At 38.4% G+C, this 26644-nt stretch overlaps 1 protein-coding gene across 1 annotated transcript in view; it reads left to right on the top strand.

Moving 5' to 3' along the window:
- The window catches only part of LOC126163184 (ATP-binding cassette sub-family C member 4-like), a 293006-nt gene that overhangs the window by 124589 nt on the left and 141773 nt on the right, over positions 1-26644 (top strand). The window contains exons 5-7 of the mRNA XM_049920135.1: positions 5982-6207; positions 15600-15756; positions 26470-26608. Of these exons, the coding sequence (XP_049776092.1) occupies positions 5982-6207; positions 15600-15756; positions 26470-26608 (522 nt within the window). The remainder of the gene's footprint in view (positions 1-5981; positions 6208-15599; positions 15757-26469; positions 26609-26644) is intronic.

Below are 26644 nucleotides of genomic sequence, written 5' to 3'. Positions count from 1 at the left end.
TTCAATTTTCAACACAGAGTGTGGTTGATTTTTCTAACTGAAAACCAAGTTCACTGAGAAAACTATGCCAGTAAATTACTACAGTAGTAGCATCTGAATCTGGTATGTATTTAGCCTCCAGTTGTGGTCTTGTTACCATTTCTGCTAATATGAACACCATGACACAGGTCCAGGTGCCCGTTTCTGGCTGGTGAGTGGTCAGGTCGCTTCATAATCCCTTTAACAGCACGCCAGTGTTCAAGACTTGTGTTATGCAAAAACCTACTCACCATGCTCATAGGGAACATGATGTCAGTCTATGAGACAGTTGTTGCAAACATTAAGCTACCTACTGCCTGAAGTGGGACTTTTTGTCCATCTCCTTTACCTCACATTGGTTTACAGAAGATTGACCACTGTGCACACATAGTCCCAGGATCAAAAAAGGTGGAATCTCATTTCGAATAATCCATACCGAACTTCTAAAATAGACAACTGATGTACTCTTGCTGATTTATGTAGATTTCAGTCACAGAATGATTGTGCCAAAGTCTCTTGTGCCAGATCGTTATGGAATTTAATGAAGCAGGACACACCTGTAGCAGATATAGACATTTGAAAAACATTTGATAACACTGATTATCTGTCTTAATTCTTGCTGCAGCTAGACTTGAACTGCAAATTTCCATTCTCTTGTCATCAATAAAACTTACATTTTTCTTTTTGTGATAACTTCCACAAAAAATACTTTTTGTTTAGCCTAGTAATGTATAATGTATTTTCCGAAGTGTTAGAGTGTCATTTTCCTCCAACGTTGGCTTTAACAATTAAGCTGTCTGCAGTTTGAATGTCTGAGTTGGCTTAAAAGTGTTAAACCAATCCTTGTGTGATGTCATGTGTTTTGATGCAGAACTGTCAGCTAACCAAATGTTGTCACGACCTGGAGCAGAAACATTTGCTTCTTCTGCACTCAAAAGTCTGGTGCTCAGAATTATTTCTTTGTGTTGAGTTTTGCTAAAAGTTTTATGCACACAGATTTAAAATGTCTCCTATTTTGACAATATTGTCATTCAATATGTTTTTCACCAACCATGTTAGATGATTTTTTGTTCTTTGAATTGGATTTACTTGTTTTGTTCACAGTAATTGCTGTGAAGATAATTGACTTTTCATCACATTCTAAAAGTTTTTGTTCCTTTTTCAATAACCTTGGAATCAAATTATCAAGCATATGTTGATATACAGCACAAATTGCATGCAGTCAAAAAAAAGTTCTCAATTTGTTTGGTAGAATCCTCAAAATTTTAATGTTTTGTCTACTTCTGTAACAGGTATCATCAGTATCAGGTAATGCTTGTATTGATGACTCAACTTTACTGGGAGATAATATGATCAAAAACTTCTTCAAGGCCATTTTATTAACTGCAAATTTCTGTTTATCTTTAGGCTGACCCACATAACAGCTGCATCTGCACAAATCATAACACATTGCAATTGGTCAAATTCCATTGCAGTAGATTGCATTTAAGTCATCCCAACCTGTTTGAATATCACCAGCCTCATTTTGATTTAGCTGCATGACTTTAGTGATATCAACGACTTTTCAGCCTGAAAAATAATTAGCAACTGATATTTTCACAAATGAAAACTCTTAATACCAAGTATCTGGATACCTCAATTTGTTCAGACTTACAGTATCATTAATGGAATGTAACAATATTATGAAAAGGATACTTGCTACTCACCATTTAACGAGCGGAGATGCTAAGTTGCAGATAGGCACAGCAAAAAGACTGTCGCAAAATGAGCTTTCAGCCAACAAGGCCGTTGTTGAAAGCAGGCAACACACACACACACACACACACACACACACACACACACACACACACACACAAGCTCTCAAATACAATTCACACACACACTTGACCACAGTCCAGACTGTGATCATGTATGTATGAGTTGTGTTTGCGTGCGCGAGTTTGTGTGTGTGTGTGTGTGTGTGTGTGTGTGTGTGTGTGTGTGTGTGTGTGTTGCCTGCTTTCAACAATGGCCTTGTTGGCTGAAAGCTCATTTTGCAACAGTCTTCTTATTGTGCCTATCTGTGACTCAGCATCTCTCTATATGGTGAGTTGCAACTATTCTTTTCATATATTGAGACGTATGGAATTTTAGTTCAGAATAGTGACAAAAGTTTTTCACAAAAGAATTTTAACATCAAAACTTGAGTGTCACATATCCCTTGAATAAAACCATAACTGAACACTGAATTCACAAAATATATGTGTACGAGATTTTCTGTCGCCATAACCTGATGTCAGTCATTTTGGTTAGCAGAAAATCACAGAGTGAAGTAAGCTCAAAGTTGAATGACACAAATGCTCTTTATAAGAAACCAAACATGACATAGTAATGATGATGACAAAGAAACTGAAGGTATAGGTATATTTTTAATGTCTCAGAGTGAACATATGTATGTGCTTGGCATGCTCACATTATTAACGAATAATAAAGGTGAGGTTGTGAATGATAATAACATTGAATATAACAAGCTGATTGTTGACAGAAAAGCATCTGTGTTCGAGTATGCAGAAGTTACTACTACTAAGTGACAACCACTTTGTATGCTGAGAAATTGAAATCGTATGAGATGTTTTTTTTTTCAGTTTGTTTAAAGATTGCAGTAATTATTCCTTTAGATGAGTAAGATGATAGGTCATGTGATAATAGCTGCTTTCCAATTTCTTTTACCCAAGTATTTCTTTTACAAGAACATAGTAGAGCATCTGTTGTACTAACAAATATATAAACAACATATGTTGTACTAACAAATATATAAACAGTTCTCTCAAAATACTACTCTGAATGATTCTCAGTGCAGTTTTATGGGTAATTCATCAACAGTAGAAGCTACTGAAAATTTTTGAACTTTACTTAGCGCCAATGACTCAAAACCGTATGTGGAAGCCCTGCTTATTGATCTGAGCAGAGTATTTGACTCTGTGGCACATAATATGTTGGTATATAAAATGTTGAATGTTGTCAGTAGAGATTTAGAATTTTCTCTAATAGAGTTGCATATTAGTAATTTTAGCAAACTCAGGATATTCACAGTTGTAAAGCTGTAGTTTACTTATATCATAGCAGTATACGCAAATTGAAAACAATGGAATTTGACATACGGCAGAATATTTTTCAGAATAGTACTGGAAAGAAAATGAAAACTGATTCTCCAAGAGACCAGGCCATAAAAGCAAACATCTCATCTAAAGACAACTGTCTAAAAATCTGTAATAAATTGTGTTCTTTTGCTGAGTTCATATTTTATATATTATTTCAAATTAAATTGCATAACTGGTTGTCAGAAAATACATTTTATGATTACAACTCTTTGATGTGTATAGTGTCTGCATGATATTACTAAATTCATATGTATCTCTGTATGTCTGTGGCAACGCCAAATTAATTGTAAATGATCAATAATGAAAAAAGATTTTCAATTCCTTACTTTTTGACTTTTATTGTTTATTAATTTGTATATTTTATTGTTATTTTTACTATCACATTTAATGTTATCTGCCGTACATTTCTTCCTTTACTACAGTGTATCATTTACTTTGTCCATCTACAAAAATGTTAATAGCATGTATAGTACTCAAGGGTAGATGGAAATATTGTAACTAAATCACATAGCCCAGAATTAAAGAAGATTTATATTACTTTATTCGTGCACATTGTTCAGTATCTGAAAGTACATCCTCTATAAACATTATCAGAGCAAATTGAAGTTTTATCTCTGCATCATATGTTATATCTTATCTGTTTCCCAAGTTATTTTAATTATTAAATCCTCAAAAGAGAAGTGAGTTCAAAATGAAAATGTTTGGTAACATTGAGCAAAAAATGAAGACATAAACAGGAATTGTGATCTTAATTTAATTTTTGTTGCTACTGCTTGTTTTAATTGTATTCTTTATTTATTTACTGTATCCCTGTTTTGTTAATTTTCATAAGTCTCAGATCTCTCATTTTCCAGCATGACTAGTTATTCTGTGGAACAGTGCACCAGTTATTAGTAGTAGTAATTTATTCATAGAAGGATCATTTTCAATGATATAGAATCTGTCAGCTGAATACAAGGAAAATGTAAGGCATATATACAGACATTATGAATATACATTTGTGTTTAATGAGGAGATGACAGACTGTTGGCAGTGGCTTGTAAAAGGAACCGCCCTAACTTTTGTCTGAAGTGATTTAGGAAAACCACAGAAATCCAAAACCAAGAGAACATGAGCTTCCATCTTCCATAGACTGAGGCCAGAGTCTTAACAAATGCACTACCTGCTTTGGATACACTTAATATTGAGTTCTTTTATGGTAGTACACACTAAGCACAACTTTGCAACTACTTTGCTGAACAAAATCTTTTTTCCTCCTCGCTCTTTGGTTTTAGGCCAGGATTGTCTACAATAAATGCAGTAGAAACTCTTGTGACAGACATACTTGATGGCTTTGCGAACAATTCTATCACTTGTGCTGTACTGCTAGATCTGAGTAAAGCATTTGATACTGTATCCCACGAAATACTAATAAATAAACTAGAGTGCTATGGTGTAAAAAATAACGAACTGGCATTAATCAGATCATACCTGACAAACAGAACTCAGGTAGTTATAGTAAATAGCCAGCAATCAAATGCCCTACCAGTTGTAAGAGGCGTGCCACAAGGCTCAGTGCTTGGACCTTTTCTCTTCCTGGTATACATGAATGACTTGCCTACTTTCATGCTTCACAAGTCAATAATATATGCTGACGACACAACCCTGATTACCTCAGATAACAAATTGGAGGAAGTGAAGAAACAAACAAAAGCAATGCTTGAAAAGTCTGCCATATGGCTCCACAGTAACAAGCTGATACTCAACAGTAGCAAGACAGAAACTATGTATTTCTTCTTGCACAATCTACAGGAAAAATTAAATGAGTCTGACTCTGTAAGACTTCTAGGAATCCACCTGGACCCGAAATTAACATGGAACACCCACACGGAACTGTTATGTACCAGACTTTCTAGAGTAGTCTTTTTGTTAAGGAAACTAAAAACATTAGTTAGCAGAAAACAACTTTTATCTTCAAAATATCCACGGGTATGCTGCCGGTCTATAGTGTCCAACGGGCACAATATTTCGGCGATCAAACATGTCGCCATCATCACCACGCGTGCCACCTGGATTCTTCCCCCAGACACAAGTTTCACAGAACTCCGCAGGTGGGAACTAGCACTACAACATGACCTTGGTTCTAGCCATCCACCTGGCCTTAATTTGCATTAATTTCTTCTGTCTCAGCATTCCTTCACTGTAACTACTCTTTGCTTCACTCTGTTTTAGTTTTTTACATCTTTCATTGTCTTACCCATCTATTTTTCACCACCCCCCATCCAACCTCTGTTGTGCACAATGCACTTAGCTTTCCACTATTATTAACTCATACATGATATTTAAGCAGTAATCTTTGTCTGCATATTACCCTTCTTCCACTTCTAAGCTCTCAGGTTTCCAAATCTCATCCAATGCAGTCCCCAACAATTGGTCTATCCTTCTCATCCTGTGCAGTAAGTCTCCCTGATCTGTGGTTCTGGGTGACTTTCCCAAAATCTACCCCTTTTCTTAGACCTCTCCAATCCTTTTCCTTCGCCCCTCTTCCTTCCCCTTCAACCCTTCTGCCTGAAGAAAAGAAGGAGCCACTGGCTCTGAAAGCTTGCCAATTACAACAGTCTTTCATGTGTGTTCTGCCACTGCTTGGTGAGTAGATTGTTTATCTATCCAATTAAAGTATTGTTTCAGTTCTTTTTGTGTGACTGTGTGAATTAATATATGTATTGTTTTGTATTCAGTAATACCAAAGAACAAAAGCAAAACAAATTTCAGAAAACAAGCAGAGGAAATAGTTGTTTTACTTTTTTGTCAGTATAAGCATTGCTTTTTATGTTATGTTTCTAGGTGATACGGCTGAGTAAGACTGCAGCTGGACAAACTGGTGCAGGTCAGATGGTAAATCTTCTCTCAAATGATGTCAGTCGCTTTGATATGGTACCCATGTTTATCCATTTTGTGTGGATAACACCACTGCAGACAATTATTGCTGCTTGGTTCATATGGGAGGCTGTAGGATGGGCATCCGTTATTGGAATAGTCGGAATTTTTCTTCAGACTGTCCCTGTACAGAGTGAGTATTATTGTTGTCAGCTGCACAGTTTTTTTTATCTGTGATATAACAATGGGATCTCAAATCTCAAGAAAAATTGTTTAAAAGAAGGGAATATACTTCAGACTATATTAAAAATACATAACTTCAATTTTCCTGCCAAAATAAAGATAGGAATAATGAAGACAGACATACAAACACATAATAACCTTTTTAGGAAATGGAATCTCATTTCTTATGTTAGATTAGTCATATTATTCCTCCCATGGTTCCAGAGTGCAGAGATCCTCAAGGATGAGGAACATGTCAGAAAAATAAAGACAGGCAATAAACATTTCAAAAGAGTTAATGTTCTTATGTTCCTCCCACATGTTCTAACTGAAATATCTCTTAACTGTATGGAATAAGTCAAAAATATTTAGCAGATTTTTCATTTATAAATTTATACAAAATTTGACACAAATACATAAAATGTATATTTACATGAGATCATTCCTAAGCTGTTGTAGCGAAGCACTATAAAAAGACAAAGTACAGTAATTTCTTACATATATTGCACTGAAGAGATGTAGGAGTCAGTTTCAACATAGAATTAATGTTATGTACATGAGAGGTGTTCAAAAAAAGATTGAACTTTGAAGTACCATGTAAATTGGCAAAGGAAATGTGCTGCACATACTGAGTGTACCTAGTGGTACGCGTTGGCAGCAAATTGCCATTACCTTTGTTTTACTATGACCATTAGTTGCCGAGTTGCAGCTGCTGAAGTAAGTCATTGAACAAGCTGTTCTTCGGAATAGTGTCAATGTGACAGTGAAAGAGCTTGAAAAATAGTGTGTGTGTGTGTGTGTGTGTGTGTGTGTGTGTGTGTGTGTGTGTGTGTGTGAGAGAGAGAGAGAGAGAGAGAGAGAGAGAGAGAGAGAGAGAGAGAGAGAACACAAGTTCAAAAACATTGAGATAAGTAGATTTTGTAGTGATCAGCGCATAGAAGGGTGTGCTTGTGAATTAATACTGAAAATTAGTTCACTTTTAATTATAACTATATACATATCCACACTGAGAAATTTTGACCTTTTTGTGAGTAATCTGGATTCCTTACTCTACTATCTGATAGGAAAAATGACCTGGAAACCTTACTTGGATCCTACAATTTGATCTCAATAATCACCTTTCCAGCATTGTTGGGTACAGAAAGTAGGACCCTAATTGATAACGTTTCCTTTGGTGAACTTAAGGCAAGAAAATAACTGTATCCACAGTAACAAATGCTCTCTCTGGTCATGATGCACACATAGTCAGGATACATAAGGTAACTAACCAGAATGGACATTAAACAACCATATAAAAAAACCACAGATAACTTGAGGGATTAAAGTATCTTGTGAAAGGAAAATGGAATGCATCTGTTGAAAAGAACGTGTATAGATTCTGCAGTAGTTGAACACTACAAAAACTACTCAAAATTGCTAGTAAAAGTTATTTAAAAAAATCAAGGAACATGTGGGCCTACATCCAGATTCAGATTCTTTATTAGTCATTCAGCATTATTACATGCAATAGACTTCGTCAGTTCACTTAACCTATTAATTTTACAAAATAAATTTTTACATATTTAAGTTGATATTGGGCATTTCTAAAAATTCTTCTAATGAATAGAATGGATTAGTTAACAAGAAGTTATGAACATTGTCTTTAAATAATTCGTCAGGCTTGATTGACCCATTTTTAGACAATTTGTTATATATTTTAATTGCAATATACTTATAACTATTGTTAGTTGTAGCTAATCTATTTTGTGGCAACAGCAGAGAAGTACACGTTCTTGTATAGTAGCCATGCCTTTCATTTGTTACACTTAAATTAGGTAGTTCAGCAAGTATGTTGTTAACGCTGTCAAGAATATATAAATTAATTACTGTTAAAATTCTATATTTAATGAACAATGGTTTACAATGTGTTCTATTATCTACCTTAGCCATTACTCTGATTGCTTTCTTCTGGATCACCATAGTTTCATTTATTTTTCTGCTGTTTCCCCAGAGTATTGACCCATACCTTAAAACAGATTGAAAAAAGGCAAAGTACGCTGTCCTTACATACTCAAATGTCACACAACACATCAGTCTCTTCAAAAAATATATAACTCTTGACAACCTAACCACTATGTGATCAACATGAGAGTTCCATGTTAGACTGTTGTCAAGTACAATACCTAAAAACTTTGCCTTTTGTTTTTCTATTTTTGTAGTCTTTGATAGACTGAACCACATATTCTGGGTCTTTTCCTCATTTAATAGCAGACTATTGGCATTAAACCATGATGTTACATTTTCTTTTGCCAATTTCATATAACTTACAAGGTTATCAAGTACATAGTTTACAGATAGAAAAGTTGTGTCATCTGCATACATATATGTCTTTACATCTATATTTCCTGGTAAGTCATTTATGTGTACAAGGAAAAGAAGTGGTCCCAATTTAGATCCCTGTGGCACCCCGTGATGAACCTCGAGTATGTTTGACAGATGACTTCCTGAACTCACCACCTGGTTCCTTTTATTGAGGTATGATTTGATGAGTTTTAAACTTTTATCACATATTCCATAGTACTCAAGTTTAGAGAGCAGAAGTGAGTGGTCAACACAGTCAAAAGCTTTGCTCAGATCACATAAGGTTACCTGTGTGTGCGCATGGTCCTCAAATGCTGCTAGAATGTCTCTGACTAAGAGCTCTATGGCATGTATAGCTGACCTTCCTTTTCTGTAACCAAACTGTGATACACTTAACATACCATTTAGTTCTAGGTACTCATACATCTGCTTATATATTATGCCTTCAAAGACTTTTCCTAGTACTGGAATTAGTGAAATTGGTCCGTAGTTTGCAGGATCTGATTTGACACCCTTCTTAATATGTCACTAAAACCTTTTTTATGTGTACGTTCTCATTTGCCACATGGTGAGTCAATCTTTTATCTATCCCATTACTTTCTATTGAGAATGCCATTTACATGTTCACTGACTATATTTTACAAGCATTAAGTAATAAAATGGTGTCAACTGGTATTTTCTGTGATCAGTGTAAGTCATTTAACTGTGTGACAATGGACAGTGTCATATCTGACCAAATATGTGGTGCTCACCTACAATCATCTTGCAGATATTTATTTAAGGAGTTGGCATGTGGTTGTTGCTTCACTGTATATTTATCCCCTCTGTTGTAAATAAGCCATGCAGTTCAAAAGGAACAGTGATGAACATAATTACAATACTGGAAGGAAAAATTTCATTCATTACTCCACATTAAAATTGTCTCTAGTACAAAAAGGGGTGCACTATTCTGCAACTAAAATTTTTGATAGCTTAGCCTTTGATATAAAATGCCTGACAGACACTAAAGTAAAATTTGAAAACAATCAGAAAAAGTTTCTCTTTGCCAACTTCCTTCTATTGTGCAGAAGAGTATCTGTTGTTCTAATGTGTAAAGAGTGGTGAGTAAAAATTACCAACTCAGTTCTGTATATTTTTTCTGTACAAGTGATTCCTAGAACATAAACTAACTGAGGAGGACAGTATGAGTCACATGTAGTGCTGTGAGTGGCTTAAGTGCTTTGAACATGGCAGAATGTTATTCTACATTCATTTATGACTCTCCATCCAAGATAACATCCTGCATCCTCCCTACCAATAAATTTTTAATTTACTCCCAAATTTCATTTAATCCCCATATGGCTACACTTTTGTTTATGTGCATTGACTAGGCACAAATTTCATTTGATTCCCATATGACCATACTTTCATTAATACACACTGATATGCTGCCAAGTCAGATGCTTTTTGAATGTCGAGGAATACTACATCTACATTATTACCATTGATCCATGGCTTTCAGGCAGTTGTATTGAGAAAAGTGTGAGTTGCATTTTGCATAACCGATGTTTCCAGAGTCCATGTTGGTTGGGATGAAGGAGGCCATTCTGTTGAAAGTGCATCAGTACATTTGAGCTCAGAATATGTTCTACAATTCTACAACACATGGTTTCAATAATATTGGATGGTAGTTTTGGGGATGACTCCTGCTCCCCTTCTTTGAGATGGGTGTAACCTATGCTTCCTTTTAACTGCAGGGCTCATCTTGTTCTTTGAGCCCCCTATGATATATTATAGTTACAAATAGTGGGTAACTCGACTGCAAATTCTATATGGAATCTGACAGGGGTTGCATGAGGCCATGGCAACTTGTACAATTTCAGTGACATAAAGTCAGGAGCGTTTTTTAAAGCAGGTTGGTTTTATTCAGGATTCCAGTGCACCATGTTATTTCCCACTCTTTGGCTACAAAGCCCTATTTTGCAACTTAATCTTCTTTCAATGTGACAGCCTTACATCACCTTACAGAGAGGTCCTGTATGCTCGCATGATACCATTCTACTGATTGATGTCAGAGCCAATGTCTTGCTGCAGCAATAACCTCCTCATCATTCATGTGCTGCTACCCACAGAGTAGATCGTTCATTGTGCCAAAGACAGATGAAGTCAGAAGGTGTGAGATCTGGGCTGTAAGGTGGATGAGGAAGAACAGCCCAGTAAAGTTTTGTGAGCTCCTCTCTGAAGTGTAGACTTGGTTGAGGCATTACATTGTCATGGAGAAGGGGATGTTCATTTACATTTTTGAGGCAATTAACGCACTGAAGTCATTTCTTCAATTTTCTCAGGGTAGCACAATACACCTCAGAGTTGCTCATAGCTCCATGGAGGAAGACGTCAAACAGAATAACCCCTTCAGAGTCCCAGGAGACAATCACCAGGATTTAATCAGTTGAGGGTGCGGCTGTGAACTTTTTCTTCAGAGGAGAGGTTGTGTGGCATCACTCCACGGTTTGTCATTTTGTATGTGGTTCAAAGTGATGAACCGATGTTTCATCACCTGTGACGATGGTCGACAAAATGATGTTCATGATCAATCTCGTAACATGCAAGCAATTCTGCAGAGATAGTCCTTCATTGCTCTTTATGGTTCTCTGTTAGGCAGGAAGGACATCAGCTGGCTCACACCTTTGAGCACCCCAGCTAGTGAATGAGTGTGTCAGCGCTATCAACAGAGATGTCCACTTGAGCTGTGCTGTGTTTCATTGTGATCCACTGAGTGAGAGCGTCTGCATGTTCTAACACTGCAGGAATCACAGCTGTGTGCAACCAGCCAGCACGCAGGAGATTGGGCAGGTTTGCACGACCTTGTTGTGACGATGGTGGATGCCTCGCCCAGTGACTCACTGTGCTTTTGTCGTGTCTCCATAGACATTCAGCAACCACCTATGAAAATCTGTGATGCTCTGGTTTTCTGCCAAAAGAAAATTGCATCTCTTTGCTTGGAGTGCACCTCCATAGATGCCATTCCGGAGGCTGTGTATGGCACCATCACATATCGAAACTTCACAAAACTGTATGGGCTGAAGCAGGAATATTCTGCAATGTCCCACAGCAAATTCTGCATTTTCAACTACATCAGCTGAGAAAAAAATATGTTTAATTACTTATTGAACATGCCTCATAGTTGTGGTGCAAGAGTCAAATTGTGGTTGTCCTCCTGGACCCATCTTTATAAAAGAGCATAAGGATGTGGACTTCAACATCCCTAAATTTTAGAATACCTTCTTCATATGAGATGCTACTGTTTCTTCACCCAGTTTAATGAACATATGAATCCTCCTCTTTGTTTTAGTTGCCCTTTGTATTTTGATGATCACTGATGCTGCAGCTCTCCCATGGTTAGCAAAAATCTCAAAGAGATCAAGTCCATCTGTTGACTTTAGATCTTTTATGTTTCTGTCATGAGTTCATGAGTGTGCATTCAAACTATCTGCCACAAGTAATTTTCAGAGAAAATATTTAGCGTTGTTTCACAGGATGTCTTGTTACACTAGCCACATACAAAACTGTAGTTTTCCTAATCAGTTGTTCAACGATTAAAGTCTCCTCCAGTGATGACAGTGTGATTGGGGAACATCTGCACAAGGAAGTTTAAGTTTCTCCTAAATGTTTTGGTTATGTCTGAGGGCAAGTCTGATGGTTGTTGAAGGGATCTAATTACAAGTGTGTGCCTGCCCTCGATACTGTCCTTGCTCGAACTATCTCACATTCAGATTCAATTCGTATCTCAGCTGGTTTGAGTTTCTACATCTACATCTACATTTATACTCCACAAGCCACCCAACGGTGTGTGGCGGAGGGCACTTTACGTGCCACTGTCATTACCTCCCTTTCCTGTTCCAGTCGCGTATGGTTCGCGGGAAGAACGACTGTCTGAAAGCCTCTGTGCGCGCTCTAATCTCTCTAATTTTACATTCGTGATCTCCTCGGGAGATATAAGTAGGGGGAAGCAATATATTCGATACCTCATCCAGAAACGCACCCTCTCGAAACCTGGCGAGCAAACTACACCGCGATGCAGAGCGCCTCTCTTGCAGAGTCTGCCACTTGAGTTTGTTAAACATCTCCGTAACGCTATCACGGTTACCAAATAACCCTGTGACGAAACGCGCTACTCTTCTTTGGATCTTCTCTATCTCCTCCGTCAACCCGATCTGGTGCGGATCCCACACTGATGAGCAATACTCAAGTGTAGGTCGAACGAGTGTTTTGTAAGCCACCTCTTTTGTTGATGGACTACATTTTCTAAGGACTCTCCCAATGAATCTCAACCTGGTACCCGCCTTACCAACAATTAATTTTATATGATCATTCCACTTCAAATCATTCCACACGCATACTCCCAGATATTTTACAGAAGTAACTGCTACCAGTGTTTGTTCCGCTATCATATAATCATACAATAAAGGATCCTTCTTCCTATGTATTACATTACATTTGTCTATGTTAAGGGTCAGTTGCCACTCCCTACACCAAGTGCCTACCCGCTGCAGATCTTCCTGCATTTCACTACAATTTTCTAATGCTGCAACTTCTCTGTATACTACAGCATCATCCGCGAAAAGCCGCATGGAACTTCCGACACTATCTACTAGGTCATTTATATATATTGTGAAAAGCAATGGTCCCATAACACTCTCCTGTGGCACGCCAGAGGTTACTTTAACGTCTGTAGACGTCTCTCCGTTGATAACAACATGCTGTGTTCTGTTTGCTAAAAACTCTTCAATCCAGCCACACAGCTGGTCTGATATTCCGTAGGCTCTTACTTTGTTTATCAGGCGACAGTGCGGAACTGTATCGAACACCTTCCGGAAGTCAAGAAAAATAGCATCTACCTGAGAGCCTGCATCTAATATTTTCTGGGTCTCATGAACAAATAGAGCGAGTTGGGTCTCACACGATCACTGTTTCCGGAATCCATGTTGATTCCTACATAGTAGATTCTGAGTTTCCAAAAACGACATGATACTCGAGCAAAAAACATGCTCTAAAATTCTACAACAGATCGACGTCAGAGATATAGGTCTATAGTTTTGCGCATCTGCTCGACGACCCTTCTTGAAGACTGGGACTACCTGTGCTCTTTTCCAATCATTTGGAACCTTCCGTTCCTCTAGAGACTTGCGGTACATGGCTGTTAGAAGGGGGGCAAGTTCTTTCGCGTACTCTGTGTAGAATCGAATTGGTATCCCGTCAGGTCCAGTGGACTTTCCTCTGTTTCCATCTCTCATTAATGTATTCTTTAAACATACATTTAGATTTACCTCAGAGATCTCACTGCTGACAATACTAGGATTTAGCCAGCTTTTTGTTACTAATATTATGTGCTGTTAGAAAGTGTTTCAGGCTTTGGCACTTTGATCTGAATGCTTTTGCAGTTGATCACTAGAATTTTCATAGTCTCATCTATGGGGATAATTTCTTTGGATCTTACACTAATACCTTCTACTTCCCTAGTGCTATCTTTATTCTGTGGATTGGATGGGGAGTTGCCTAATCTAAAAAAGTCTTTTGTGCATCCCACACAGCCACGTACCTGATTAGCAGCTCTGATATGTGGTGCAGTGCTTTTGTACTTGGGGAGACCCTGCAGTTCTCAAACTTATCACACAAGTCTAGGAAGTTCCTGCCTAGAATGTCACAGTATCTTCACAGTCTCTGGTTCAAGCTTTCTGCTCAATTCAGATTCAGGGGCCATGATCATTTCCAGAGAAAATGCTGCAGATTGTGAGGTTCCTTTAAATTCTCTGAACAAGAGTGGTGTTCTCAACATTCTCTGTCAGTTGCCGGAATAATCCAAGTTTTACCTTAGAACCTGGATGATAGGTATCATTCTTTCCAACATGTGCTACAATTTGCTGCTGTTCCAACCTGTTCCCTCAATGGCTGCTGGGACAAACTCTTCGACAATTCTTGTAAATTTATTCTACATAGCTTATGAGTTATAAATAACTAAGATACTCTTGAGGAACTTATGGCTGTTTCAGGATAACACCAGAAGTACAAGGTAATTGTAAAGCCTGTGAAAAATTTCAAAAAAATTGATACAGATAAATGGACAAGAACAATGTAACAAATTATACAATGTGAAAAAGGCAAATTGTCAGAGTTTTTACAATGTTTATATATTTTATTCTATGTGTCTAGTCTTTATCATGTGCCATAAATCTAATCTGTAGTCCATTTCCGCCCCTACCTGACACAGAATATCAGGAGTGACAGTAGGAACAGTTGCTGTGTTGCTGTGCTGCAAGTCTTTGAGGTTCTGCGGTACTGGTGGAGCATACACACCACCATTGATGTAACCACACAAGAAAAAAATGTGAGACATCAAGGCTGGTGACTGTGGCAGCCAGGTGGCTGTGGCCTATCCAGCAATGTGACAACATCTCATTCACATAACCTCATTCACAATTGTGAATTACTGAAAGATTAAATCCCTGCTAACAGTTTCAAGTTGTGACATGACACAACTGCAGCAAGTCAAAGTAGGTGATTCCGTTGACAGTTCTCTCAGCAAAGAAGGAGGATCCTCGAATTTCTGTACCAATTCATTATGCTGTTGTGAACTGGATGTGTCGTATAAAACTTGCCAAGAAAAACTCTGTGCACACTCTCTGCTGATTGGCAATGTGCAAATTGTAGCAAGTAAAATGCATTCTCTGCCTGATTCACAGCCATTTTCAGCAGTTGCAGTTGGTGGTGCCCCTGTTGCCATTTTCATACTAACTTGTTGGCATCATGTTCAAAACAAACTTTCGGAGTTTGTTTTTCACAGACTGTATTGTTTGTTTCATTATGTTTAGCCATTTACAAATACCAATTTTTTAAATGGGCTTTATAATTATGATGTATTTGTGTTGTCACCAATTTCTGGTCTAAATGCCCTAAAACAGTACCAGGTATTACTAAATGTTCAGTGTTATAATGCTGCTAGCAGCAGAAAGAAAGCCATCAAATAATTCATTTAAATCTTTACAGGTTATATGAGTCAGCTGACATCAAAATTCCGTCTTCAAATAGCTGTGCGGACAGATTACAGAGTTCGTATAATGACTGAAATAGTGTCTGGGATACAAGTAATTAAAATGTATGCTTGGGAGAAACCCTTTGAAAAAGTTGTTGAAATAGCTCGAAGGTAAATAAAATGAAATAATTATTTAGTATAATTTTAAACCAGTATTTATTGTAGTGTTTTTTTCACACACAGAGTAATGTTACTATATATGTACTGTACTTTAATTTCTGCTCTCATAACACAAACTTATTGTGGTATAGATGTGTGATTTAATGGATGCATTTTCTGTAAACAGAGTTGTAACAATGAGAGTAAGAAGTCTTAAATGGAAAATATGTGGCAGTTGGAAATACAGATTATCATTCCCCGTTACTTAGAAGACATAGCTAATTCAGAAGCAATGATAAATGAATCAAAAATATCTTGATAGGAAAACATAAGTAAGAGACAGGACAGAATCATTGGTTGAAAGGTTGACAATGAGAGACAATATAGGGGTCACCAAATAGGACGGGAAGAATAAATGAACAAATGTAGATGACAATCCAGTATATAAAAAGGACCATAGCGAGCAGAAATACTCACACAACATGTTTTTCACATCCCCACTGTGAAGAAGGGTGTTGAATGAGTCAAGAAGAATCACAGTAGAATAAGACAACTATTAGAGACTGCACCTCAATCTAAAGTAACATCAGTGGTTTATGTTATTGTGGGTACATCATTAATGAGGTGCTTAATGAATTATCAACAAACATTTTAATTAAACTTCTTTACAAATAGAAGATGCACTACCATGAAAATATCATGTATCAGGAGATTTAGGGAGTACGGAAAAAGTAGCAGAGAAAAAATTGAATCGGAGAACATGTGAAAGTACCAAGATTTGAGCCAGAATAACAAAATGAAAATATTGATAACAGTTTTGGATTTGTATTGCTTGATATTGTTTCAGTCTTGTAATGTTCAGTACATGTTTTCTGATGAAACACATGATACATTTGAGATTATACAGAAACAACAATTTTGTTTACTGTTTATAATTAACATGAACATGAAATTCCCTGGCAGATTAAAACTGTGTGCAGGAATGAGACTTGAACTTGAACCTTTGCCTTTCATGGGCTAATGCTCTACTGAGTGAACCACCAAAGCACAACTCACGACCCGTCATCACAGCTTAACTCCTGCCAGTACCTCGTCTCGAACTTCACAGAAGTTCTCCTGCAAAACTTGCAACACTAACATTCCTGGAAGAAAGGATATTGTGGAGACATGGCTTAGCCACAGCCTGGGCAATTGCCTGTGCAACATTCTTTCCTTTAGGAGTGCTAGTCTTTCAAGTTTTGTTGGAGAACTTCTTTGAAGTTTGGAAGATAGGAAATGAGGTACTGGTGGAAGTAAAGCTGTGAGGACAAGTTGTCAGTCATGCTTGGGTGGCTCAGTTAGCAGAGCACTTGCCTGTGAAAGGCAAAGGTCCAGAGTGCAAGTCTCGGTCCGGCACACAGTTTTAATCTGCCAGAAAGTGGGATATCAGCGCACACTCCACTGCAGAGTGATAATTTCGTTCTGGGAACATTAACTTTCTTGTTAGTCACAACATATTAACATTATATTCTTCGAAGCTAGTCATCATATTAATTTCACATTAAAATATAAAAGAATAAGTGAGGATGTAATTTTGAAGATAAATATACCGGGTGATCAAAAAGTCAGTATAAATTTGAAAACTGAATAAATCATGGGATAATGTAGATAGAGAGGTACAAATTTATTTATTTATTTTATTTATCCATCCGTTGACAATAAATATTGTATGGATGTTGTCAAGGGTAAATGTAAGCCATTTCAAAGAAATGGGACACAAACAATATATAAGTACAAAACAAAATAATACAATGAAGTTAATAATAATACAATGAAATTAATATAGCCTGTATACATCCCTGATTGTTATTTTAAATGCATAGTGCAAATTAGGGACACTGTTGCTCCTGGGGTATCGGCGAGGACCATTCGCAACCGTCTCCATGAAGCTGGGCTACGGTCCCACACACCGTTAGGCCGTCTTCCGCTCACGCCCCAACATCGTGCAGCCCGCCTCCAGTGGTGTCGCGACAGGCGTGAATGGAGGGACGAATGGAGACGTGTCGTCTTCAGCGATGAGAGTCGCTTCTGCCTTGGTGCCAATGATGGTCGTATGCGTGTTTGGTGCCGTGCAGGTGAGCGCCACAATCAGGACTGCATACGACCGAGGCACACAGGGCCAACACCCGGCATCATGGTGTGGGGAGCGATCTCCTACACTGGCCGTACACCACTGGTGATCGTCGAGGGGACACTGAATAGTGCACGGTACATCCAAACCGTCATCGAACCCATCGTTCTACCATTCCTAGACCGGCAAGGTAACTTGCTGTTTCAACAGGACAATGCACGTCCGCATGTATCCCGTGCCACCCAACGTGTTCTAGAAGGTGTAAGTCAACTACCCTGGCCAGCAAGATCTCCGGATCTGTCCCCCATTGAGCATGTTTGGGACTGGATGAAGCGTCGTCTCACGCGGTCTGCACGTCCAGCACGAACGCTGGTCCAACTGAGGCGCCAGGTGGAAATGGCCTGGCAAGCCGTTCCACAGGACTACATCCAGCATCTCTACGATCGTCTCCATGGGAGAATAGCAGCCTGCATTGCTGCGAAAGGTGGATATACACTGTACTAGTGCCAACATTGTGCATGCTCTGTTGCCTGTGTCTATGTGCCTGTGGTTCTGTCAGTGTGATCATGTGATGTATCTGACCCCAGGAATGTGTCAATAAAGTTTCCCCTTCCTGGGACAATGAATTCACGGTGTTCTTATTTCAATTTCCAGGAGTGTATAATGATGGTATAGTAAGTATTCTAAGCTTTCTGAATATGGGTTTGCAGTGTGTCTGTGGATGACTGTGAGTTATTATTTGGATGGCCCTCTTCTGCAACAAAAAAATTTGTTTTAGGTGCCCTGTTGTGGAACCCCAGAATATTATTCCATATGTGGCAAGAGATTGAAAATAGCCGAAATATGCCATTCTGGCACCCTCTGAGGTACAAACATTTGCAATAATTCTGAGGCCAAAACAGGCTGAATTAAGTTTCTGTGGAAGTTTTATTACGTGGTCATTAAAATTTAAGTTTTCATCAACATGAATCCCCAGCAATTTTGTGGATGTCACTCTGTCTAAGGCTTTTGTCACCCCACACCAGATCGAGATTTACATTTTGACATCTTTTCCCAAACTGCATATAATTTGTTTTATTTACATTCAATGTCAATCTGTTTGCATTAAGCCAAGAGTGGATGTAATTTAGAACTTTATCAGCAGTTGTTGGTAGCAATTGCTTTGGTGCACTTATTATCACACTAGTATCATCTGCAAATATAATTGCTTTGGCTGCATCATCTGAGGTGTGGAAATCATTTATATAGACAAGAAACAATATGGGCCCTAGGATGCTGCCTTGTGGTACTCCTACTTCTACATTTTTTGCCTCTAATACTGAATTTATTTTGTGGTTGGAATAAGTTGATGTCAGTCCTACAACCTGTGTTCTGTTTTTTAGGTATGATTCAAACCATTTTTTTTCCTATCCCATGTATACCCAACGCTTCCAATTTTTCTAAAAGAATGTCCTGGATCACAGTGTCAAAAGCTTTGGAGAGGTTCAAATTTACTCCTACTACACTATAATCTTTTTCTAGATTTTTGATTATTTGTTCAGTGTAGCACATTACTGCTGTTTCGGTATTTTTACGTGCTTGGAAGCCATGCTGATTTCTGTTAAGTAAATTATGGTCATTTAGATATTTGTTGATTCGGTGCTTCATCAGTTTTTCTAATATTTTTGAAAATGCTGGGAGGAGAGATATTGGGCGGTAGTTTTCTACCTTATACTTGTCGCCGTTTTTAAATAATGGCTTCACTTTTGAAATTTTCAGCCTTTCTGGATTGACACACATGCTTGGAATGACATGGGGTTTTATTAGAACAAAAAAAAATACAAAAGTTCAAAAAATGTCCGACAGATGGCACTTCATCTGATCAGAATAGCAATAATTAGCATAACAAAGTAAGACAAAGCAAAGATGATGTTCTTTACAGGAAATGCTCAATATGTCCACCATCATTCCTCAACAATAGCTGTAGTTGAGGAATAATGTTGTGAACAGCACTGTAAAGCATGTCCGGAGTCGTGGTTAGGCATTGGCATCGGATGTTGTCTTTCAGCATCCCTAGAGATGTCGGTCGATCACGATACACTTGCGACTTCAGGTAAGCCCAAAGCCAATAATCGCACAGACTGATGTCTGGGGACCTGTGAGGCCAAGCATGACGAAAGTGGCGGCTGGGCACATGATCATCACCAAACGACGCGCGCAAGAGATCTTTCACGCATCTAGCAATTATCAGTATGATGTTGCAACCACTCTGCCCTGGATGCATGCATTATTCAATTGGCATAAAATCCTCTTGCGATGCAAGCTGTCCCACCACTGCTGCAACTTTTCCTTGATATCCCAGATATTGGCACTGGAACTGAGTTGACATCTGAGCTGGTGGATAGATGTGGGGATCTTGCTGGCTATGGGAGTACCTCATGATTAGGCAGACACTTCATGTGCCATATGTGGATGAGCATTGTCCTGTTAAAAAATGGCACCATGATACTGTCACATGATAGGTAACACACAAAGATGCAGGATGTCTTTGATGTATCATTGTGCCATTAGAGTTCCCTCAGTCATTACCAACAATGACCTGAAGTCATACCCGATGGCTCCCCACACCGTGATGTCGGGAGTAACAAAGCTGTGCCTCTACAAAACCTGGAAGAATGACACATCTCCTAAGATCACCACCTTTCTCCTGTAGATGGTCATTTGTGGCAGTGCAGAACTGCAACTCGTTGCTGAACACAGTGCAGCGCCATTCATCAGCAGTCCACCCTTTCTGGTCACAGCACAATTACAAACACAGCCTTTTGTGTTGTTGTGTTAATGGCATCCTGTCAGGGGCTGGTAATTCTCTAGTCTGGCTATTCCTAGTCTCTGACCAATGGTGCAAGATGACGTAGAATGTTGCAGAGATTTCATTATTTATTTTTGGATGACAGGCACAGTCGTGGAGGGATTGCAATGTGCCCGGTGCACAATATGGCAATCCTCCCTTGTGGTGGTCAGATGTGGTTGTCCAGAACATTGATGAAGAGTATTCCTGCTCTCACATTTCCATTTAGCCCAACACTGAGCTCCTCTCATACCAGTGGGTACTCACAGCGAGACTTCTTTCAGCCTCCGTCAGCTGCTGGTGAAGCTGTTGTACGTGAGTACATGGCAGCTCTGTGTCTTTCACAGTGAGCACTCAATATCTGGCACTGTTCATGACACTTATATGTCTTATTAGGCCTGTTAAAAACACTAATGCATTCTGACAGCGTTTCTACATGTCACGGGGAATTGCAACTCTAATCATTTACATACCGACCTGTTGTGTGTACATGTACAAAGTTATATATCTAAAAACAAAGATGATGAGACTTACCAAACAAAAGCGCTGGCAGGTCGATAGACACACAAACAAACACAAACATACACACAAAATTCATGTACAAAGTTACATTGACATCTGGCCGTATCTTCTGGGTGCTTCACTTTTTTGGTCAGTCAGATATCTATTAAAGTAAGTTCCCATTCATATGAATCCATTTCTTATACTTATTATACTTCTTTGAATACTAAGTGTAGCCTTTTTCCCAGCTGCTTTAAAAATTTAATTATTATATGGTCCTTTCCCCATGATTTGATATATTTCAACATTTCTGTTTTACTTTAATTTCTTTTGATAGTTGGAGGTTAAAGTTTTTTTATAATCTCATAGATGTTTGAAAATTTTAAGTTGTTTCTGGACACGACTAATTCTACATATTTTGGCATCCTAGGCAAGTAATGTATATGGCACTCTTCAACGAGTCTGGCTAAAACTGTTTAGACCTGGACAAGAGCAAATAGTTGTGATGATACTGGAGGTTTACAGTAACTGATAAATATGCTGAAATCAGTTTCAGTTGAAATCAGTTTGTTGCTACATAACCACCAGAGGGAGAGGACAGAAACTGAAATCTTTATAGGCCCCATTTGGAAAAATAGTGGTTCAGTTGAGCGCTGTTGATTTAAGCCCTTATAAAAGCACTGAATGTTCACATGCCGTGCCTAATGTACAATCTGTGAATAGTTTAAAAAGTAGGTAAATTAATGAACAGATTATTAAATAAAGGAGATAAGAAAGGTATCAGGATAATGATTTAGCTCAACCCCAGGATCAGAGTTCAGTATCAATTCATTCAGGTCAAATACAAGTTACTTTGAATGGTAGTCTTCCACAGGCATGTATTATAACACGGTGAAGCAATAAGATATGGAATAATTGACCTAGCAGAGCAATAAGAACGTTTGCAGGCAATGTAGAATGTGAGCCGAAGACATTGTGTGGTGCACCAAACCAATGAAACTGAATAAACTTCCTGAAGTTCAGTAAGTTCATTCAGCATGCCAAATTTCAGTCACTGATATCTATACTAGCACTCACTGTTCAAACATTTTCTAAGTCCCAAACTGTTACACCAAATAAAATACTAAGTTCTGATTAGATGCACATGGAAATATTCCTATCACTGAACTGTTAATTTATTGTATGGTGACAACAGCAAATATTAAGAAATACACATAGCTTACAATATTGTTCATTTAAGGATTTAGGGGCAATGCTAATATGTTTAAATTCTGAAAATCAGTAATTCAAAAATACTAAAGGAGAACAGATCAACTATAAAACACATACATTTAATCAGCAGTTAATCCTCTGTTTATTGAGCTATTGGTGTGCAATTCTGTCGTTTGACTATCGCGTAAATACTCATTGACCATTCAAACCTAACCAACAACTTTACCCAACCAGACATGAGCATCAAAAGACACTAAACCATGCTCTGCCTACCTATCTACATCTACCATGTGATGGACAACTACAGTCAACTGGTCATCATGAAGTTTGGCCCCCTTTGTCTTTGAGTACAAGTTTTACAATTTTACACATTTCAAACATATATTATATCCATATTTAGACAATTTGCAGACAGATAGTACTTCATTACTCATTAAACATTGTAGAATAATCAGCTGTCATTTGTATTTTATACATTCCGAAACAGAACGACATGTGCCAGTCAAACTCATAACTTTATTCAGCTTGCCACGTCCATACAATGTTACTCAAACATCTACCTTACAAGTGTTGACCCATAAAGATTCTTGTTAAACAAACATCAGAAAGTAGGAATAACAGGATAAATTGTTTCTGCTGATGTTAATCTGTTTTGTATCTGTGAAGAACTCATTATTCAGGCACTCCATTAACACGTGTTCAATAAATCATTTATAACAAGCTGCATTTCATTTATTATCACAAACATGGTCATTTTATAGCTGACTTCAAGATCAGTCCAACGGTGTGACATAGGCATATGTAGCATTTCCATAGCTCTTGTTACTCTTGTTATAAACAATTTTATGTGTAAATGTTAATAGCCTTCGTAATAATTTTATTAAATTTGTCTCTTTATGGCAACTTTAACACTGTCGTTAGATTTTCTGTAGCATGTCTGGATGTGGTTTTCTCTTTTGATGGAACCAGGGTTGCCAAAGGTTCTAGAAATCACACAATATCAGGGAATTTCAAACACTTCAGGGAAATCTGTAAAATATTAGGAAAATTTGAAAAAACACTGGAAAAATCTTGTTTTTGTCTCATTAGATGAAATGGTTTGTTTACTGAGGTATCATGTGTTGTGACGTAACAAGACAGCCACGCCACTCGGAAGTAGCCGAAATGCACGCGTTACGCTCACGCAGATGGGCGTGAGGTCTGAAACAGGATACGTAATGAATGATATAAAGAAAAGTACGTAGCTCCAGGAATACTTAACTTTAATCCATCATTTGTATACAGCATTCTTGATGATACAAGTGAGACTCTTTAAATACAAGCACTGTAAGGCTAATGGCGCCTTGCTAGGTCGTAGCCCTGGACTTAGCTGAAGGCTATTCTAACTATCTCTCAGCAAATGAGAGAAAGGCTTCGTCAGTGTAGTTGCTAGCAAAGTCGTCGTACAACTGGGCCATTGTCGGAAACAATAGTCTGTGGAAGACCTTCAATGCAAAAGATAGCAGACAACGTTTGGATGGTGGCAGATTACGTCGTGGAAGACATCCGGACAACAAATGGAAAATTACTGAAGGAATCGACCAGAACCAACCATCGAGCATTCCAGAATGGACCAGCAAAATCTATGTGTAAGCGTTGCCAAGGGGAAGTGGCTGTTGGCCATGCAAAGAATTTCCGCGGTGGCGTGGCTGTCTTGCTATGCCACAACAGTTTGGCGATGAGCCAATAGAGTTTGTATTAATTTGCTTGTGTCATGGCTTCGCCACATTCTCCATCATGCATCATCTCTAGCTTAGTACGTGTGCTTCTTCACTACTCCCTCATTGCTACTTCTCCTCTTCCTATCACTTCCCTGAGCTTGCAGTCAGTGCTGCCACTACTTCTTGCCACTAACCTAGCAGCTGCCGATGAGAGGCAGGGAGGCATGAGGAGTGGTTTGTTCCAGAGACCGTAGGCACAGCGCCTGGAGGCAGTGGTCATGTGAGCATGAGTTGTGTTTGAGTGACTGTGTGAATGTGTGTGTGTGTGTGCTCTCATTTCCTGACAAAAACTATAGCTGAAAATTTAGTTGTGAGAGGGTGATTGTCTTTTCTACTTGGCTGTCTGCAGCTCATCAATCATCTTTCTGGTGAGTTGCTACATACCCTCATTATTATTGATTCTCAGAGTATTTGAACAAGTTATCTGTGGCATGAAATGATCACTGTGGTCTCATTTCATCAACATGTCTGTGGCTCATGGATAGCTGGCCACACTAGTGGATTTACATGATGAGCTGTTTCTGTGTGTATCTGTAATGGATTGGGCCTGCCAATCCAAAGCTATTCAGTTCTCACTAATGTACGGGCCCTGCCTGTCAGATCTAGTCTCACTAACCTGCCCACAGACCAGGTCTGGGTGTGTGTGGTGTAATGCAGTGGATTTTCATGGTTTGTTCATGGACTCAGGACTGCAGTGCTCTTCAGGAGGCCAGAGGCCATGGGTGATGGATTTCAGGAATTGCGACTGTCTCACTGCAAGTATGTTGTATACTGTGGCATTTTATAGACATTTTATTTGTTCTAGTACATTTTGGCACTTCAGAACTAGTTTATATATTAAAAAGTATAGACGACAAAAAGAAGAAAGTTGTCTCAGTTGCTGGCAGTTTGTACGCTATGTACTCATATATTTCTCCAAAGAAAAATCACAAAATACCTGTAAAATAGTAGATATAATACTGTAGGTAATAACTGACAATAACAATCATAGTAGAACCATCATTTTATTGGTCCTAAAGTGTTGGGTTAGAAACTTCTTCCCTGCTTGACACACTTCTTTCAAGAGGCCTACTTTTTATCTGAGGTTATTTCTGAAATCAGTGAAGATATTTTAAATCTATCTTGCGACCCAAGGAAATGCGTATTTTTGTAAACACACATACCATTTGACATGCTTTCTCCATTGAAAAACAGTTCATTATGAAAAATGTTGATGTTAGTACCTAAGATTTTTGCTCACATCAGGAAATGTCATCTGCTTGCAAGGTTTTTTTTTTTTTTATTTTTTAAATATTTCCTCATTTGCACTACTGTTCTTGTACCGTATCTCCAAAGACAGATTGCCAACTTACGTACTTAGGTCTTAGGTTACCCTTAAGATCTCAAAATTTGTTGGGGAAAAATGCTAAAACTTTTCTGGAAATCAGGGAATTTCACCTGGGGAAAGTTGTGACAACTCTGTGAATATTCGATGCTCTTAGTTTCAGCACAGTCACACTTTGGAATTATTTACTCAGCATTAAGAAGCATGCTGTGATACAGTGTATCTAACCGACATGGAACTTCCAAGTTGCATCATCTTGGTGGCCTGCTGGATACTTAACCCACTTCCTCGCTGGCTTGCTGGAATGATTTGAACCTCTAGACGGCTCCCACTTAGCTGCATGGCTCAGCCAATACTTTGCAACTTACCAGCCACATATCACTCAGTCAAACCTGCTGTTTTTGAATACTTTGTATTTAGCAGACACACCGCTTGTAATGTCACAACACCATATCCCCACTAAGTGCTCCGTCTTTTACTTCTTGTCCAATCTTCACATACCCCCCCCCCCCTTCCCCAAATAAAAAAGAAAAAAAGGTGTTTGAGTGAGAACTGCAACTGTTGTAGTGTATCAGAAGTTTGTTTAGTAACAATCTTCAAGATTTAGTCATAAAACAGAACCTTGCCAGAATGTTGTAAAGTTAACAATCAGGTCTTTGAAGAAGGGGGAAAGGAGAATTGTCAGAATATCATACTGCCTTTTCTCGCATTAAGGGGACATAGATGTCATGGCCTGAAGTTTTTACTAGTATTTAGTCAGGAAGTATATCACTAACACAACACAAGCAGACAGGAAAACCAGTGTGTTGATATTTTCTGGATTTCCATAAAAAATATTGTTGCTCATACATTTTTGTGCCCTGTGTGTCTGCCTAGTTTGCCTGTGTGGTAGAGCCAACATATGTTTTGAGTAGTTTCAATGTTTTCCGTGCTTTTAGCATAATAGTCATAAAGTAGATTCTGTTAACACTGACAACCGTTGAACTTGCAGAAAAGAGGTAAACGTTCTCAAAGGAGCTTCGTACCTTAGAGGTGTGCAGTCAGCATTTGGTGTCTTTACTGAAAGAACTTCCTTATATGTTACACTGGTGGCCTATGCACTTCTTGGCAATACTGTCACAGCTGATAAGGTATGAGTTATGGTGATTGGGAATGACTAGTTAGAA

Source organism: Schistocerca cancellata, chromosome 2 (genome assembly GCF_023864275.1).
Source record: "Schistocerca cancellata isolate TAMUIC-IGC-003103 chromosome 2, iqSchCanc2.1, whole genome shotgun sequence".
NCBI lineage: Eukaryota > Metazoa > Arthropoda > Insecta > Orthoptera > Acrididae > Schistocerca > Schistocerca cancellata.
The sequence above is the reverse complement of the archived record's forward strand: the minus strand, read 5'-3'. Positions and strand labels throughout refer to the sequence as shown.